Raw genomic sequence first — 19715 nt, 5'->3', positions numbered from 1 at the left:
TACTCCGAATACATTTGGAAGATTGAAGAAGATGCTTCCAGGGAAATCAACTTAACGCCAGGCATGGAGATCCTATTCACAACATAATGGAAGAGCCATGGCCATTAGTACTGTATTAGTTACAGAACCTGCATATATAAAACCTTTAAAAAAATACTCAGGCTAGTTGGACCAATGACTAATTGGACAGTTTATTCTAGATGCAGAGCATATCCTACAAAAGCATGATGAGTGAAGGCAACAGAAATCCAGGTGAAAAATGATGATACTGGCACAGAGTGGGAAGTGAGGTATGATGTTGGCTTAACATGGGCACTAGGTAAGGGTCATGCATTGAACTGGCATTAGTTAAGACACACTGAAAAATTAACTATCCAGAGGTTCTACATGAACATTGGTCCTTCAAACAAGACAAATTAAGTCAAGATAAGGGAAAACACACATTAGTCTTTATTATTATGAAAGTATCAAAACATAAAACATAATAAAAACAAACCATCTTTATTGTATTATTAAATGTTCAAATAAAAATAGATAAATACATTCATGCAATTCTCCCATTCAAATATCTCCTAACCACCAGTAGCTGATCTTGTAGGGGTTTGCATATGCTTCAGATAATAAGGGAAAATTCCACCATGATCATATCTACAGTCATTACAAACAGGCAGTTACATCAGGTGGATTTTCTCTGACATAGAGCTATCAGAGTACAGTCCCGAAAATAGAATAGGATTACAGAATATTTTACACCCAGTCTGTCCATTATTCTTTCAAGCAATGAAAAAAAAAATATCACTGTACCATCCTGAGGCACATACTGTGTCTAAACTAAAATGAACTAACGTGCAGCCACAGCTAAAAAAGAAATATCTTTGACAAAGGTAGCCTTAGTAAACATTTGGCATGCTAGTTAACATTTGTGTAACTTGAAGCAACAGCAGCAGCAGCAGCAGCATGACGCCAGCGTCATTTTAAATAGGATATGAAACACGCATAGAAAAATATTTAAGGGAACAATCTTAATTCTCTCATGAAATGTCTATATAACATGATACATAAAACAGCATCAGAAATTACTTCTTTGTTTGTTTTTTGGATGGCTTTTGGAAACAGTTGAAATATATGGACAGGGGTCTGTAAATGCCTTTGGGAGTATTATATTGTGCTAATATTGAAGGTAACTTTATTACCTTGAGAAGAGCCTTGAACTCAGGGAGTCTTTGTATAAGTGGAAACTATATTCTGCTTACAAAAGATCTACTCCATGTCTATGAGATTCTAGATCATTAATTAAACAAAATGAAAACAAATCTTCTTCCAAAGTAGAAGAAATATATTGTAATTGTGAAAACTGGAATAGGATGACAAGAAGATTCATCAAAGCAAATATATCAACTCCCACCCAAACAAACAAGAAAAAGAGCAAAGGAGCTTACAAGATTGACTGACATATATGTAAATTTATATGCAGAAGTACACATTTGGAAACAATTCCTAGCATGTAAGTAGTAATACAGTACATCTCACTGAATTGGGGAGGATTTGAACTAATTCCTTCATGTAGTAGTTTCGTCTGCTGCATGAAGATTAATTGAGCATAGATAATTTCTAGATCTTTCCTCCTTTTTTAAAGTGACTCTCAATTACTCTCTGCTCTGGCCATGTTTCTCAACTTTCATGTTGAGAACAACCTTCACCAAAGCAAGGAACATGTTACTCTAATGAAGGCACCTATTGGGATATTCTTCTGTGCCCTTTGAAGCATAGGCTACATATTTCCTTCCACTTTTCATTTTTGGATCTAGTTCACAGCATCTATCTGGAGTGAATGCTTTCAGAGGCAACAGTTACAGAAGGTTATATGCTGTATAATCATATATAACTACATAGGTCGATAGAATCATTGTTAAATAAACCCAATTTATTCAGCTGCTAGAAGTTAGCAGTCATATAATACCCCTCCATATAAAGTTTAGTCAATGAATTGATATACAAAAGCCACTGGAATATATTGTCAAACATGGTGGTTTAAAAAAACTTTCAGAAAAAGCCATTTTGGATGCTGGAAGAAAAAATATTTCTCTAAAGAGACAGAATTTGGCCCATTTCCTTGTATTTTGGTTACATTAAATATATATGTATTTGGAACATAGTAATGTAATGGACATAACAATATATCCAGATTATTGAAAGCATATCAAATACTTCTATTGCAGAATGTAAAAATTAGTGTGAGGTAAGAAATAAGCTAGTCAAGACTGAGAGTCTACATTTTGATGTTGCTGTTTGAGGATTGTACATGCATATGAATTTTAACAGAAGTAATGCTTGGACAAAGTATTCTTTTTGCAAGCTATTTAGTCTACCGCTTCAATTCTGCCATTAAAGAAAATAGATCTCAAAGACATACAAATATTATACCTAAAAGAGTTGAGCAATTTTCTTTTTTTTTAAATATATGCCATATTTTAAAATCAAGTTTTTTTCAGAGCAAGAATTAAAACTTGAGCTCTCCAATTTAAATTTATAACATATTTCAGAAAACATTTGAACTTTTATTCATTTTTGTAATTTTGTTTTGAAGTTTGTAAAGAAGTATATAGGTTTTGAAAACAAACCCTTCAATTTTCCAGAATTTGAGATCTAAAATGATATTCAACATCATACAGACTTCCTGGTTCAATTTTATTTTTTATTACAAATATGAATAGTTAAAATCTGAGACATAATATTCTTGTTCATTTTAGGAATATGCAGAAATCCTCACTGTAAAGCCTGGCAACTGAGGCTGGCCTTCTGAACAAGGCATATGGTATCCGGAATTAATTCTCCTTTCCCATCACTTCTGCCTAACAATGATTGGCACTGTTGAAGTTAGTCATATTGTAGACCATGGGTGTCAAACTCACAGCCCGCGGGCCAGATGAGTCATATGCTGGCCCCACCCCTGCCCAGTTTAGCGAAGGGGAAAAAAGCCCCTTTACATCACATGACGATGTTGTGACAATGCGAGTTTGACACGCCTGTTGTAGACAGTTGAAGGATTGGGCTTGGTGTTTTATCTCAGTCAGGACTTCAACCATAAGGTTCATCTATGAAGAAATCTATTGGGAATAAGGGAAGAATCATAGCATCTGCTTCCTATGCAAGAGGTCCCAGATTTAACCTTCTACATTTCAGTTTAACCAGGATGTGAAGGAGCAAAGGTGGGAACATTCTCCTCCTCAGTCCTTTGTTGCTATAATTTATCAGGGCAGAGTGCCCAGATCAAAATTACAGTTTCATCTAATTATAGCTTCATAACATTTCACCATATGTTTCACTCTAAGCCAGTGTTTCTCAACCTTGACAGTTTTAAGAAAGGTGGACTTCAACTTCCAGAGTTCTGGGAGTTGAAGTCTACCCATCGTAAAGCTGCCAAGATTGAGAAACACTGCTCTAAGCCAGTCATTCCTCCACCTGAAAACAGTAAGAATAATACAATCATAGCACCTCCCAGGGATAACAGAACGTTAGAAATAATACATTGGTCATCCAAAAGGAATACTCCCACAAAGCCTAGTGTGCATTGTCTCTTGATCATGCTGGTTGGGAATTTGGAGAATTTAGCTATTACATATCTAGAAGAATGACCTGCAGAAGAACACTTTAAGAAGTTTTAGCCAAAAGTTAACATTGCCAGTTAAACAGACTATTATCTTTGTTGTTAACATTTACTTTTGATTATATGGAAGGCCAATGCTGGTTTTTAAGGTATGCTCCCATAATTCTAAGAAGATCCAGATTTTATTGTCCATATATCAGCCCAGCATGGATTGAGACTCAGAAGCTGGCTTAAATACAACTAGGAAGCCTCCAGTACTAGTTTCTACTACTTTACAGAATGATGAAAGAACTATCTCCTGGGCTTGCTTTGAAGTTCTTAAGAAGTAGTCAAGGTTCTTGGGCTACTTCCTCACCAGTCTTCAAAGGGATATGGTCAGTAAAGCATCCCTTTAAAGTGGCATTCTCCAGACCCATTTCTAAAAGCAAAAAGGCCATGTTACATCATTTTATTGGTTTTGTCTATTTTCTCTGACAAGTTCATTAGATGAAGATGTCTCTGTGCATGAACAAGAGCTTCTTCTGGTACTGCCAGGAGCTGACTCGAAGTCTCTTCTGACTCATGGATCTGTCAGGAAAGGATTCAAAGCAACCCCAAATCCAGGCTCACCAAGGAGAATTGTGTCACCTTGACCCATGAAAATAGCATTGCTTTTGTGATCTGAATCATTCCATCAAAGCAAATCCAAACCACAGAGCCCACCTTTACTGTACTTTTTCATCTCTATTCCTAGCAGAGCCATACTCTTCATCGGTGGACAATGTTTTCACTTAATCAATGTCTACATATAAATCAATATTTGTAAATTGCCAGCAATTACATTCTCTGGTTCTGAAAAAGTTTGTGCCAAGGAAACATTTGTAAGATGAAGATCAAGGACAAGATAAATCATAAGTCAGGAAAACATACAATTTTACATCTCTAGTGATTATACCACGGTTGTATAACATTCTTTTGAATACTGCATGTGACTCATTAATTGAGTTTTGAAAGGGACATTCCACCTTCTTAAAGTAAGCCAAGAGTGCTTAACTCAGTGAGCAATTCTGCAATACACTGAAGCTTGTTACATTGTCCTACAATCATCTCTAACTTGAATAATCAAAAACCCATAGAAGGGCTTTTATAAAAACATTTTTAGCAAAGTGCAGTGCCCACGTTAAATCTTGCATTAGTTGTAGAAACATAGCAATTCCCATTATATTGCAATGCCTTTTGGAACTGAAAACAGAGTTCTGGAAGTTGCTAACCTCCTTTCTTTGAAAGTATAAAACAAAACAAACAGAACACAACCCAGTCCGCCTACATTCCCTATCTAGCGAGTGGAATCCTTTCAGCTTGGCAGTTCATCAGATGCGCATCATAGAGAACCCTTCGGCCCTACCAGAAACATTGCAAGGGCATGCCAGCAGGAGTTTAATGCATGCCAGTAGTCTAGAGCCCTATTGCTTCTAGGATAGCAAGTGTGGCAGCTGATTAGACCTGGAGCAAAGGTTGTGGCTCTCTTCCACCCAACTGAGTCTTTGCTAGGAAACGCTGAAGCTAAGCTACCACAGTCCTTTCTTCTCAGCAAAATCATGTCAGATCCATCTTCTCTTGACTAAATGGAGGCCACAAATGCTGAAATATCTTCTCTGTGGCTTCTGACTTGGGATGGCAAGTTGTTGTTTTAATGGTAAGAAGCATGGCTAAAGAACACTGAGCACTGCCTCGTTATTGTTTAGCCTTGCAAGGTTCCCTCTTTGATCTGCTGAATGAAAAGGTTCCTTTCATCCTCTGGGGTCCTACCATTCTGGGCACGGACAATACAGGTGGGTCTATGTAGGTTGAGCATGTAGATCAAGTGCTGCTTCTCATTTTTCAACTCTTCAATCTGAGCTTTCAATTCTGCATTGATTGTTTCCAGTTTTTCTGATTCCTGGTAACAGAAGAAAGGTATAAACATAGAAGTGGACGTTTTAAAAATGCAAGTGAAAAAAAAATGTAGCTGAGGGCTCATTCACATGACAATATGAACAGGGAAATATGCTATGGAAACCCATTTTCTGTCAAGGTTACATAGATTATTATGATGGTTTCCTCTTTGTATCCTTTTGCCTTTGTATATCAGCTTTAATCTTTTGATCTCTATGCAGAATTCTGCAGCTAAAATTATTCACTTCCCCCATGTTCAGACAATTTTTCATATACCTTAAATGCCTTCTCATTCCTTTCCATGCTCCTTTTACAAGCTATTATCTTCCTACCCACAGCATATCTTTTTACTTTTCCAATTTTAAATTTCCCACAAGAACCTTCTGTTTCTTAAAGTTGAGCTCCACCAAACAAATTCCTGTCTTGTGGTACAATGGTTCAAGGGAGTAGAGTGGAATTCATGACAATTAAAATACAAAACACAGAATAATAGGGTTGGAATGGACATTTGGGGCCTTCTAGTCCAATTCTCTGATCATTTATAGTTCAGTCACTGTATCTCAACCTGTAGGGTAGGTGAGCTGGGAAAACAACTAAGCGAGGCAATCTAAAGTAGAAAGAAGATATAAACTTGATGAATAAATAAATTTTCTATTATTATCACGACCTCTATTTTCTGCAATCTGGTGCTCTCTATTAATTTTTGAGATAGCTGGGGAATATAAGAGATGCAGTCCAATACAACCAGAGGAAGGGAGGGAGGAAAAGAAGGAAAGAAGGAAGGAAGGCTCCCATTTTAAAGATCAGTTATTCAGAGAGAAAAAAATAGCTTTTATTTCAGATAACCTCAGTATTTAAAGCATGAGACCTTTGAGGTAGTGACTTGTCTTTGGGGAGTTTTTTTTCCCCTGTAAAACTTTCTGCTATTGTATTTAACTACAAGTACAGTATCTTGAAAATTGTTTAAATTTTAAAAGAAAGGATTTTCCATTATTAGAAACCTTAATTAATTAAGCACTTCTAAAGTACTTTAGAAGTACTTTAGCTTTAGTGTAAGATTTTACATTATCTCTCCAGATTGATGAGCCTGAATAATTTCACCTTTAACAAGTTAACCAATGTTATAATTAATCAGCAACTCACCGTGAAAATCTTCACAGTTATTTTATCCATGGAATTTTAAGGACCTTTTCACTTTACATAGATGTGTTTATATTTCACAGATATTAATTAGAAAGTATTGGTTAACTTACTTTCTGCAGGCATTCTGTTTTTTCCTTCTTTTTGTTTCGACATTTTGCTGCTGCAATTTTATTGCGTTCTCTCCGACGTTTTTTCCTATCATCTTCCTGGGGTGCACACTAATAGAACCCAAAGAGATCAGGATTAGATGGTTATCAGTAAAAAAAAAGGGGGGGGGTGTTTGCAAGAGAGAAACTCGTTCCCTATAGATGTTATAATAGCAGTAAGTCTGATTTGTTCCTTGTCAACCGAATAACTAACTCGTTAGTTTGGCCCTTTAACCTTGTATGAAACAGAATAGAAACTGTCTGGCATAGAACATCATAGGAACATAAAAAGTTCATATACAGTGAGTCAGAAAACCTATGAGAAGATTGATGTATGAAAACCTTGAAGAAGTTTCCCTATAGTTTCCAAATCATGTCAAATGTACTTGGATTTATCTGATCTACTAAAGAGAGTAGGTTCATTCTGAATTTTCTTCTCTAAGCAGGTTTAAGTCCTAATAAGGATTATCTTCAAAAAACCATTCCCTGCCACAGCACAACCTTACAACCTAGAATACTAAAAATGATGCCTCTGAGCATGATGGAATGCCTTTTCTTATTATAGAGAAAAAGAGTTTTCTTTCTCCTCTTGCCTTCCTTTATAATTGGAATTATGGAGGAAGAACATAGGAAGTAAGTATTATCAACTCTCCATTAAAGTCTCATACCGTCCTTTTTTTAAAAAAAAGGTGCCAGAGAATGAAGAATTTCTATGTGCAAAATGAATTACATTGTGATATAATCCTTTTTGAAAAGCATGTGACCAATGAATGTATGAAGTGTATTATACTACATAAGTATAAAATCTGTAACAGTTACAGGGGCCTTCGTTTGCTTAATGTCTTCCAGATTCAGATCACAACTCCAACACTGTTTGCCTTTCATGAAGGCATTCCCATTCGAGCACATGAAGATCATTAATGCAAATGCCAAAGGGACTAACCAATTTGTCACAACAGGTGGCAGCACCTACCCAACCTTGTCTGATCTTGAAAGCTAAGCAGGCATAGGTGTCCAGGAAGGCAGCAAGTGTCAAAATTCATTATGAGACAAACTTTGCATTTTATGTTCTAGTGTGTGGCCTCACTACTTTATATTTTCATGTCATCATGGTTAGATAAGATATCTAACATAAGCAAGTTTGGATCTCATTATTATTGTATGGAAAATCATTAGGGAATCCTAATGTATATTAGACTGGGAAATTAAAGTTCTCTCTCTCTCTCTCTCTCTCTCTCTCTCTCTCTCTCCCTCTCCCTCTCCCTCTCCCTCTCCCTCTCCCTCTCCCTCTCCCTCTCCCCTGTCTGTCTGTCTTCTGGAAGAAGGCAGTAGCACACTACTTTCATCTAATTAAGTGAAGTCAATTTTGATTTAAGAGAAAATCACTGTTGCTAATAACTTTATAATAACATTCTTATTTATGTAATGGTGTAATTATGATAATGGATGAGTGTATGAAAAAGTTGATGGAACTAGCAGAGATGGCTAAATTAAATGGTCTAATCAAAGAAAATAATATACTAATTTCTCTAAATAATATATAATTTCTCTTTGGAAACCACTTCTGGATTTTTTGCTTAAGTTGGGGGGAAAATCAAACTTTGATTTTGGATTTTGCTGATTAGATAAGTTTGTTGTTATAGAAATGGCTAATACATATTAAATATGTAAAAATGAAATGTTGAGACTGTAATATTTTATTCCACTACCCTAAAGAGAGTCAAAAGTCAATGCTTTTCTTTTCTTTCTTTTTCCCCTTTACACTTTTCCATCCTTTCCCTTCCTCATTTTCCAACTATTTTTATTTTCATATGTATTTTATACCTTCATAAGTTTAATTAAATTATTATAATAATGATAATAATGATGATAATAATAATACAGAGGAGAGAGATTCTCTATTTTCAGAAAGTGGTAGTTGAACATAACTTAAAAATAAAAATAAAGTACCTCTCTTTTTAAAATAGATGTTTCACCAGATCTATCAGAAACCATGACTGTATCCAAGGTGGAGGGCATCCTCTGAGAAAGGCACTTATTCTGGATGGCAAATTTTAATTCCTCTTTTACCAATGGGGTCAGATTTGTGAAATCTTCAAAGCCCAGGGAAACTGGAGGAGACAAGCATGGAATAATTGCAGAAGCACTGACTTCTGAAGCAGACACCTGGCCCAAGTGTTGGAGCATCATTTTGCTGCATGGGAACAAGAGAGAGAAGAATGAATTTTTCCAAAGTTTAATGAAGCAAAAAAAAATGGCTACAGCATAGTTAATTCAGTTAATACAGAATTCAGAAAATCAATCACTGAATAATCAGATTCTGGCTCATAACTGGTTATTGATAGAACGATTATATATTTGCATGCAGAACAGCATTTATTCAGTCATTGTATTTATATAGCTACCCATCTCAGTCTTTTGACTCTGGGCAGCTTACAATGCAAAACCTTTTTAAAAAAAAACTAGTAAAACCACATTACAATAAAGCTGAGACTCATTCATTCATGTTGGACTCAACTAATAAACTAGCCCCAGTGCTGAGTGAAAAACCAGCTCTTTAAAGCTTTTCAGAGGACTAACAGAGTTGGGGCTGCCTAGATCTCAGAGAGATGCTACAGGAGGGGGAAATCATTTAACTGTCTCGCTTAGCAACAGAAATTTGGGGCTCAGCTGTGGTTGTAAGTAGAGGACTCCCTGTAATTCAACTAGAAATTGAGGACATATTTCCCCAAACCATCAGGTAGCAATCTTACTATATGAAAATACTGAATAAATAACTGTTAATAATAGTACTGATTTAGGAATACTGTGCATTGAAAAATGTTCGACTGAATGAGTACTTGTGCAATAAGACCACTTGAATTCAAACAACTGGATTCTAATTAATATTGCTGTCTCCTCTTTAGGTAGTTAGGATCTGCACATGAAATTATCTTATGTTGTCTATGAATTTTAAATACACTATGAATTTTAAACACCAAATCACTGCAGTGAATAGTCAAGTAGTTTGGAGTGAGGTGTTTTCTTCCTTAGTCTTTATTGGAAAAAATATATTTGGGACATATAAGGACAGAATTATTTATTTGTCTCCTTAACTAGGTAAGGAAATCTACTTTGCATAGTAACTACAGTATAATCACAGCAATATTACAATTCACAATAGGTAAACCAATTTTTGCCTTTGGGATTGATATAGTCAAGCAAATCCAATAAGCTGTTAAATAGAATTTAGTTTATGCATTATCTTTTGCAATTTCGGGTAACAGTTAGTGTTTGACAAGTCCAATTATGAACAAACACACAATATTGATTGCTTTATTTAAAGTGGTATGTTAAAGATCAAATTCAAATCAAGTCCAAATTTATTTATGAAATAAAATAAAGACTTGCAGTCTTTATTTACTTCTTTAATGCTTGTATTATGTCCACACGATTTCTAGGCCTTCAAAATACACACAACCAGTAATTAACACAGAAAGCACCTCGACATACAATTAAACATGTACTCTATCTCAACACGGACATGGACATATGCTTTGCTACTTGAAAAAGACATAAATGCATTGGAAATCCATAGTCAGCTGTTACAGCAACATATAAGCATTTGACAATACAGAGTGTCTATCTTTGCACCACTGTATTTTCTGTGTAACAATAAAATGGTGTATAGACCTAACCTCAAACAAGAAAAGTAGAAAGCTAAATGGTTTCAGGTCTCTTGATCATCAGAGGAATGATTTACATAGATCTTGAGAAAAATATGTAATTTTGCTAAGAAATGCCCTAAACCATGAGTCACCATTCAAAATCCTGATACTCCTTAATGGTTTCAAGAGACAGAAAATACCAAGCCAACAAAGGTTTACTATGCTCAGTTTATTATTTAAACCTTCAACTCAGATGGTAATAATAAGCTGCTCCTAGCATTACCCACAATTGTTTAAAAAAAAAAAACAACCAGTTGATGCATGCACATCTTTCATTTGTCATAAGGATATAATTCTGGATGGGATATACAGAAAAAGCTTACCATAGCTTTTTAGGGATAGGAACCTGCCTTATAAAGTTGAAAAACTGATGCCGACAAGAAGATTTATTTATTTACTTCAGTATAAAAATGGGTAACTTTATACAGATACGCAGGCACACATACCCTGGTCTCATAATTAACTGTGGCTTATAGGTGTCTCTAAGAATGTCATTTCCTAATGTTCCATTCCTTACATTGCCATCACGGTATTGTTGGCTTCATCACTACTTCTTGGGAGTTTGGGGACTAGCTAGGGTCTCATTACATCAATCTTGTGGTAGAGAAACAGCTAAGAAATCTGGCAATACAACAGCACTTTTGAGAGAATTACTACAACTTCAAGGCTATAATAATGCCATCCCAACAACCACATTGCACTTGATCACATTCTCAGCTGTGTTTCAGATGGCAGATTGAATTCACTGTTCTTTCCTCACTGCTAGGTAACTCAAATTAGGTTCTCACATCTCAAATTTGATAACGCACTTCCTGAATCAGGGAAGCAGTTTCCCAAGATACATTGACACCTGTACAGTGACATGGGCCTTTTTGTATGTCTGCTACAACTCCAAGCTTTCTCATGGATGGTGGAAAGAAAGAAAGGCATTTGATGTACATTGCACCCCAGAGATTGCATTAGGGGTAACATGATAGTAGTGTTCTGATATCTAAGGGCCATAGAGAAGTGGGGGTCAATCTGTTCTTCAAAGCACCTAAAGGCAGGTCAAGAAGCAATGGAAACTATCAAGAAGAGAACCTATCTAGAACTAATGAGAAGCTGTGGGTGCTCCATCACTGGAGGGTTTCAAGAAGAGACCAGACAGACGCTTGTCCAGAATGGTATAGACTAGAATCTCCTACTTGAGCAGGAATTTTGACTAAAAGACCTCCAAGTTTTCTCCCAACTCTGCTATTTAGCATTTTGTATGGATAGCATAGCTGAATGTGCAGTAAGAATACATTCTGTTCAGAAGTGGGGAATGGCGTGCCTCTACAATCAACATGGTGAGAACATTGTGATAAGGAATCAAAGTGACTGGACAATCATTGGTCAGAGTTGATGAAAACTGTAGATCAACACATGTGAAGGAGTTTAGATTAAGGAAGCTAACTCTGTACATCAGAAGGTCTTCCCTTTATCTTCATTACCTTATGTCTTCTAATAAAAGAAAAGAAATCAGTTTTGGGAATTAGGCATATCAAAGGGCCTACTCTGTCACATCATTACTTTAGAATCACAAATTATTTTAATACTTTATTTATTCATTTATTTGCAGTATCATTAATGATTTGTTTGATTTATAGGCTGCCTGATCAATTGTGACTCTGGGCAGCATACAATATATGAAATTTAAAACAATGCAGCTCACACAATAGGAAAATATCTAGAAAAATCAATACAATCCTACAGATAATACAAATAACAATGGAGAGGGTTGGGGAGGATGTCATTCCAGGAGTTAGGTGCTATGGGGGAAGGGAGAATAGGGCATATTTATGTTTGCTGTTTTCTCTCTTATAACCAGTGGTGGGATACTGCTGGTTCAGACTGGTTCTAGAGAACCAGTAGCTCCGATGATCAGCTGGTCCCACCTATCTGCCCCCACCCTATCCTGTCCTATAATTCTGCATTTTTCAGCTAAGCTGATTCGCACAGCACAGTGGAGTCCCGCGCCTCAGCTCTTTTACTTGCTGGGCTGCCCTAGAAGGTAAGCTGTAGTGCTTGAAATTAGTGTATTTTAAACGCTGAACGTGTGCGTGAAGCACGCTCTCATAGAACCGGTAGTAAAAAAAAATTGAATCCTATTACTGCTTATAACAATAGAAAATCCTTTGTCTCTCATTTCTTTCAGTCTGAGTTAGATAACTCACACTTTTAACAGGGTTCAACAAAAACACTACTGAGTTTTCTCAAAGGCCAATCAAATAAGACTAGCACGTGGGCATTCTGATGCAAAAGTTATTATGTTTCTGTGTTCGGGAGACTTTCCAAACATATACTATGGAGCCAACATGATGTAACCCACGTGCAAGAAGGAAGCAACACAAGTCTGAGTAAAGTGCAATGTTTGCAGGAGGACACAAATATTAAGGAAAAGGGGGAAAGGAAACTCCTAATAGCCCAATGAGAATTGGACCGGCTCCATGATGGGGAGGGAAGGAGGCCAAGAGTTGGAAAACTGGGTGGAGAGATGGAATCTCTTTTAAAAGGTGTGGCTGGGGACTACATATTATAGTCCACACTATAATATAATGTTAACTTTGGAAACTATGCCTGGGAAATTCTGGGAGCTGAAGCCCACATCAGCTAAAGTTGCTAAACACTGCTATAATTTTTATTTGTATTAGGTCCCATTTCTGTTCTGTTTTAATATTAAATAGAATATTAATATTACTTAAACTTAAATCTCATTTTACAACAACCCACAAAACTGTTAATAAACAGCTCTTCCATTCTCAGAAGCTTCAAAAGCTGGATTACATTTAGCTAACATGGTTGGCATTCAGACCTTTACCTAACCTGATTCTTCGCCCATTTTTTAAAATCAAAATCTAAATGCTGCTTTTAATTAAAAAATTAGCTTTGCCTTTTTCCCTGAATATTTTCTTTCGCCTTACTGATGCCATAAAGCCTGTGAAGCAAAAGATAAACTTTCACAATTATAAACATAATTAAATTTCATAATTACCCTAAATTTATGTTGACCTTTTAAGACATTTGAGACATCTGGTCACATTTAACTGATGTTTTAAACATTACACCTTGTTGTGATGATAAAATGTGATTGATATAATACCAGAAACTGGTCACTGTGATCATTTTTCATTAGTGTCCTTAATTAGTCCTGCTTAGGTTGGACAAAAGTACAGCATTTTCTCCAATAAAGTACTGTTTTATATGTGAAAACAGATATGATCCTTCAATCATACTTTTGACTAACCATCATTTCCTCCATGTACAGCAATTTATTTTGCTATTAATAACATTTTTTTACAGTAAGTTAGGGAGAAATTCTATGTTGACATTAAATATAATCCCTATTGAACTTAATTGGAATTTTGAATAAACGTGTTCTGATATTTCATTTATTTTATTTATATATTTTTATTTATTGTCTATACACATACACACACAATAAACCAAGGTGCTACCAACTCATTGACAATGAACACATTGGTTCTTACTTCTGAACAAATAATATAGATTTTGCTGTAAGATTATACTCCTATAAATACTTTCTTGTGAATAATGAAGCGTCTTATGAAGTTCATGGGCTTGGTTCCAAGAAACCTCACTACAGTGGCTTTCTGGGCAGCCAGCTACACAGACTTAACTATAGGAGTAAATCCCATTTAATTCAGTGAGACTTACTTCCAAGCTTAGGTTGGAATAAATCCTAGATTTACTAATGACTCATCTTCATATAAATAAAATGGACAGATGTAGATATTTTCCTTCTATCCTTTTACACAATCACTTCAGTAAAAGCAAGCAATTTGCTGTTAATATTTATCTGTGTCATCTTTTCCAACTTTGATCCTTTGCTTATCTTGGACTTTATTATTCTTAATTTCTGTTCAATATATCCAATAGCAGATCTATTACTGCCTCTCCCCCCCCACACACCCTCCCCAGCATAAGTGTGGAAGACACATAACTCTAACTCTCAAAGTTCTTGGATATCATCTCTACACTGAAATCCTGAAATCAGCCTGTAGCTGCTGTCAGAAAGCCTGCTCTGAAATAAAAAGGTTGACTTACAGATAGTCCTCACTTAGTTCACTTAGTGACCATTCAAAGTTACAACTGCACTGAAAAAAATGACATGACCATTTTTCACACTTATGACTTGCAGTATTTCCATGGTCATGTGATCAGAATTCAGACACTTGGCAATTAACTCATATTTATGATGCTTATAGTATCCCAGGCTCATGTGATTCCTCATTTAGCCACCTTCTGACCTAACTTAAGAACAGCAATGATTCTCTTAACAACTGTGGCAAGAAAGGTCATAACATGGGGCAAAATTCATTTAACAACTGCCTCATTTATCAATAGAAATTTTGGGCTCAATTGTGGTCGTACATTGAGGGCTACCTGGGTTTTAAAGTGTTATAATTCCAAACAGAGCTGCTTTAATACCTGGAATGATCAGAAACTACACTGAGTGGTAGACCTCCAGATGAGGTGGAGTAAAACAGTACGGACTTCTGACTCCCAACCACTGAACAATAGCTCTTTTGAGAGCTTTGGGGCAAGCCAGAAATATTCTGAATAAATTGAACAATTAATCAATAGATAATAGAAGGAAATGTCTGCCCACCTAGATAAAAAAAACAAAACGAAGAAACCAAATTAAAATTTCAGATGTGAAAAAGTTAACTTTGTTTTTTATCTGGCACTAGAAATATGTATTTATTATTATTAATTATTTATTATTATTTATTATTATTATTATTTATTATTTATTATTATTATTATTATTATTATTATTATTATTATTATTATTTATTATTATTTATTATTATTATTATTATTATTATTATTATTATTATTATTATTATTATTATTATTATTATTATTATTATTATTATTATCATTATTAATTTTGCATTTGCTTTTGGATGATGGGTCACAAGTTTCCAGGAAAGAAATATGCAGGAAATTTCACACACCTGAAAAGCACCTTCCCTCGCATTATAATATCGTGTACGAAAACAAAACTGACAGTTCAAACCGGAGCATCCTGCTCAGAGCAGAAGCGATGCTCGCCCCCATCCAGCTCGCCACCTACCGGTGACCGAAGGTATCAGCAGCTAACAAAGTTTAACTTTGAATGTTGCCGTCCCGCTTCCCGCAGTTTCCCGTAAACCGAGTGAATGATTACAGTCATCTGATTATTATTTGGTCTCCAGACCATCGGAAAACATGTTGGAAAACAAGCTAGGGATGTTTTCAAAACAACTAGGTTTTTAAAACAACTAGGCGCGATAACTTTTTCTACGCGTTGTTCTTACACAGATGATCTCGGCGTGTCAAGCTGGACCTGTAGCTTCTGGAGCGCGCCGTAAGGAGAAAGGTGGTTTCTTTCATCCTAACCTCCATTCCCCCCCCCTCCATCCCCTCCCTCCGACAGAACAGTAAAACAGCAACCTGCAAAGCACCAGGACGAGGAAACGAACAGGGAGTTTCTTTTTCTTAGGCGTGCCTGTTAAAACGCGCTCCAAGTTTCTTTCGGATGAATGAACTTTTACTTTCAGTTGGTCTGATTTCAAAGGGAAAGAGAAATTGCCCGACTTTTGTTTTGCTTTGATTTCACTTCAAGTCGGTTTTGGCAAAAGTGAAATCTTTTTGATTTCTTTGATCAGAACTTTTCTCATCCTCGTCTTCGCCCGCTTTCTAAACGAAAGCACCCCAAATAACCCACCGCATCCTTAGAACGAAAGAGATGGAAGGACGCGGGTTTCTAAGCACCTTCCCACTCCCTTAATAATACATCACAACAGCTGAACCAAAAGCAAAGACCCTTTTTTCCCCCCTTCCCCTGGACTTTTAGCCTTTTGTTTGCCCCACTCTTTTCCCCCCGGTATCTCGCTCGCTCCCTACCTGCTTTACTCCAGTTTTTCTATGCGCTTTCCTTCTTCGAAGAACTACACGAGAAGGAGAAACGGCAAATACAAGGGAGTGCGAACTCGCAACCGTGAGAATGGGCTTCGTAACGAAACGCGTGTCGTCGGGACGCCAGTCAAAGCAGAAGAGGTGCCGCCGCCGCCGCTGCCGCCTTTCCCCGATGCTGGCTGGCAGCGATCGCCGCCGCCGCCGCGACTCCCTGGCTCTGAGCGCCTCCTCGAACCTCTGGCTCCCCGCGCGGTTGCATCACCCCCTTTATATAGCCGGCGGACATCGCTGCTATTTACCCTGGCCGTGAGTCGAGGGTGATGTCATGCTAAGAATCCCTGGGGGAGAGCGGGACAGAGGGCGGGGCCAGGGCCGCGGGGGCGGGGTCTCCGAGTGACGCAAGGCCTTCCCTGCTCCCCGGGCGAAGGAGAGGGAAGGCCCTCGGCGCCCCGCTCCACGCTGTCTAAGGAGCCGCCGCTCAGAAGCGAGCACCCTTCGGAGCGGAGGGGGTCGCTCGTGAGGCAAGGGCTCCAGATCACTGGCATCTCTCGAGGAGTATTTGGGGAAGCGGGCGGCGGTGTCCTCGGAGAGGCCGAGGGTGGTGGTGATTGTCTCTCCGTCTTCTTCAGTCAGGCGACCGAAAGGAAGTCCCGGAGACGAGGCTTTGCCATTTTGTGCCGCTACTTTTAAAAAGGGACACGGGTGACTGTCACTTCTTCCTTCGAGGTCTCTGGCGCCAGGCGGGGTGTTTTTACGCGCGGAGAGAAAGATTAAGATGAAGTTTGCTGATCATCTCCACCGCCTTATCAAATAATAAGGCATCTAACGTTCTTCTAGAAAGTGGCCGGTTTTCGTGTGGGGTTGTGTAAATAAAACCTGAGTCATTCAAAGCCACAACTTTTCAGGCGTAACTATCACCAGTCAATCCCACCCCTGCGCTAAGAAAATGGTTTGTGGAAGCAGCAGAGATCAGAAATTGGAAGCGGAGGGACAGCTGAGTGAAAGGAAGCGAGCGGAATAATATCCACCCTCCAGCTACGACCGGCCAAATTGTTAAAATAAAGCCATTTTAAAGTCCCCGCCTCTCTTTTTACCCAGATTGGATTCTCTCCCCCAAAAAAAATTCTCCCCAATGGTTTTCCCACTTGAGTTTCCAACCATATGAACATGCTCTTTTCCCCATGTGTCTCCTTTTTAATGCCACATTTCTATCTTGCCTGGTTTTATTAAGGATGTTCGCACAAAAAAAAACCCTCCTGTTAAATTTGCTTTTGAGTCCTGGACAAAGAGAAGGTTGCTGCCGGATCCTTTCTTAACTATGTATGTTCATAAGGTTCCGCCGTTGTAACGGGACTCTCAGCCTCGCATTGCAGCAAACACCTCGCACACCATTCTTAAAAGAAAAGGCATTATCTCGATTCGGACGAATGTCTATCCGTGTCTTAGTTCAACCCTCTAGGAATGTTCTGAAAACAAAATTCTCATCTGAGAATATTTGAGCGACCTGCTTTGAATACCACGTGGATATGACATCTCCCCAAACACACACACACTTTCAAACGATTTTCCACCCAACTACTGCAAGTTGGGAGAGCGACACGAGGAAGACAATTTCGACACTTTTCCTCCCCGTTTTCTTGCACCACCACGAGAATAAACGAGGATGTAGGTTAGCTGGAAGCGATGCGCTGACGTATTTCCGTGGGAGTGGAGCAAAGGGCGCGTGTAGGTCAAAACGTATCTCGTGGGGACTCGCAAGTTTTCGGGTTTCCTTTCTTCTCTTTCCTCGTTGTTGGCTGCGCTTATATTAATAGAGTTATTTCTGGGTAACTCTGCTTCAAAAATTAGAGTATTGTCCCCGGACCCCCTATTTTATTTACAATGGATACCATTAGCTAGTCTTCCATTGGGTTAAATGAAGCCTTGGACTTGCCATGCACATTTCCAAAAGGAAAAACTCAGAGAGGCCTCAGCTAAAGCTCTCTAAAGACACTGAGGGTTGGCTTCAAATATTAATCATACTTAGAGAAGACCCTTTCAGATGAAACAAATGTAAGTTGGTTTGACTCATTGGTTTCAGTGGGAGATTCTGTAGGTTGCACTGAACGGTTATGTATGATTCCTATGAGAAGTTCTTGTAGGTGGGGACAGAATTACATCCAAAAGCTGATTTTTTTGTTGAGGTCATTTTCATACTAATCACTTATAACATTTGTAAATGTAGAAGGCATTATGAATTAATGGTCCCTATATCACTTTTGGTATTCTGAGCCTTTGACTTGAGAGTATAAAATTAACATTGCTTTGTCTGTACCTTGTATTTTAAAATTGCTGCCATGCTTCTTGCCTTTTGGTACTGTGCATTTATTATTTATTATTTATAGGGGAAAACATGAAAAATCATGATAGTGTGGGAAGAAATGTCCATCTGGTTCAGTTCCAAGCTGTGAGAAAGGTACTGACAAAATAAGAGGCTGATTGGAAAGAGTGTTCATTTATTGATGATGCAGGACCACCAAGCACTTGTGATTCTGGACAGCTGACCACATGGAGTTGAGAGTGGAAGGGTTTTATACCTTCTCCGAGCTTTGTACTTGAGCTTCCTGTTCCTGTGCAACAACATATATTCTATTGGCTTTTGTCAGACTCCCAGGGGGCCATGTAGGAGTTATGTAGGGTGATGCAATGTCTTTAGGAGATTGTGCAATGTAGTGAGGGCTCCCGCGCCCGGCCGCCGCGGGCGCCCTGCCGGTCGGCTCAGTGGCGCCCCTTTCAATCCTTGTGGCGTCACGGGTGATTTTGCCAGGCGCCGCGCCTGGTGAGCTTTTTGAAATGCCTTTCACCGGAAAGCTCCAACGCCCATCTTTTGATAAAGCTTTTTTACCAGAGGCGGGCCAGCACCCGCCCGGTAGGCTTGTTCCCCCCCCCCGTCCCGTGGGGCCCCTGGCTTAGTGGGTTAATCTTATTATGTCCTGAAGAGTCATTTTTAATCCCTTCACCCTGGAGTTGAAGGTCTTTTGTTTTGTTGATAGGTTGGCCCAATCTTTCTTAATGGGCACAAAATATCTAGTGTGGGCAGGGAGCTGGGGCTCTGAGTTTCTATCTCTCTTAAGATTTTGTAGATCTCTTTTAGAGGAAATATTTTATCCTGCCTTTTTTTTTTAATATTCCTCAAAATATTTTATTCTTCTAGGGGAGATGCTAACATTCTACAATAGCATTGGAACTGGTGTACAATATTTAGTTTGTTAG

The 19715-nt window shown here is 38.0% G+C and overlaps 1 protein-coding gene across 1 annotated transcript; it reads right to left on the bottom strand.

Annotated features, from left to right (window-relative positions):
* Window positions 1-427: 427 nt before the first annotated feature.
* Window positions 428-16710, bottom strand: ATF3 (activating transcription factor 3). Its single transcript, XM_026682920.2, has 4 exons — window positions 16452-16710; window positions 8761-9004; window positions 6775-6882; window positions 428-5525 (listed from the first exon to the last, which is right to left on the bottom strand). Exons 2-4 carry the CDS (start codon window positions 8998-9000, stop codon window positions 5328-5330), a joined length of 546 nt encoding a protein of 181 aa, XP_026538705.1. The 5' UTR covers window positions 9001-9004; window positions 16452-16710; the 3' UTR covers window positions 428-5327.
* Window positions 16711-19715: the final 3005 nt, after the last annotated feature.

The sequence above is a fragment of the Notechis scutatus genome, chromosome 1, assembly GCF_049901735.1.
Source record: "Notechis scutatus isolate UNSWTSFEM ecotype Mainland chromosome 1, rNotScu1.2, whole genome shotgun sequence".
Classification (NCBI taxonomy): domain Eukaryota; kingdom Metazoa; phylum Chordata; class Lepidosauria; order Squamata; family Elapidae; genus Notechis; species Notechis scutatus.
The sequence above is the reverse complement of the archived record's forward strand: the minus strand, read 5'-3'. Positions and strand labels throughout refer to the sequence as shown.

Coding starts and splice junctions, on each gene's coding strand:
- ATF3 (XM_026682920.2), bottom strand. CDS start 9,000: ATGATGCTCCAACACTTGGGCCAGGTGTCTGCTTCAGAAGTCAGTGCT. Junction 6,883..8,760: donor CATCTATTTTAAAAAGAGAG/GTACTTTATTTT, acceptor GGGTTCTATTAG/TGTGCACCCCAGGAAGATGA. Junction 5,526..6,774: donor AAACAGAATGCCTGCAGAAA/GTAAGTTAACCA, acceptor TTCTGTTACCAG/GAATCAGAAAAACTGGAAAC.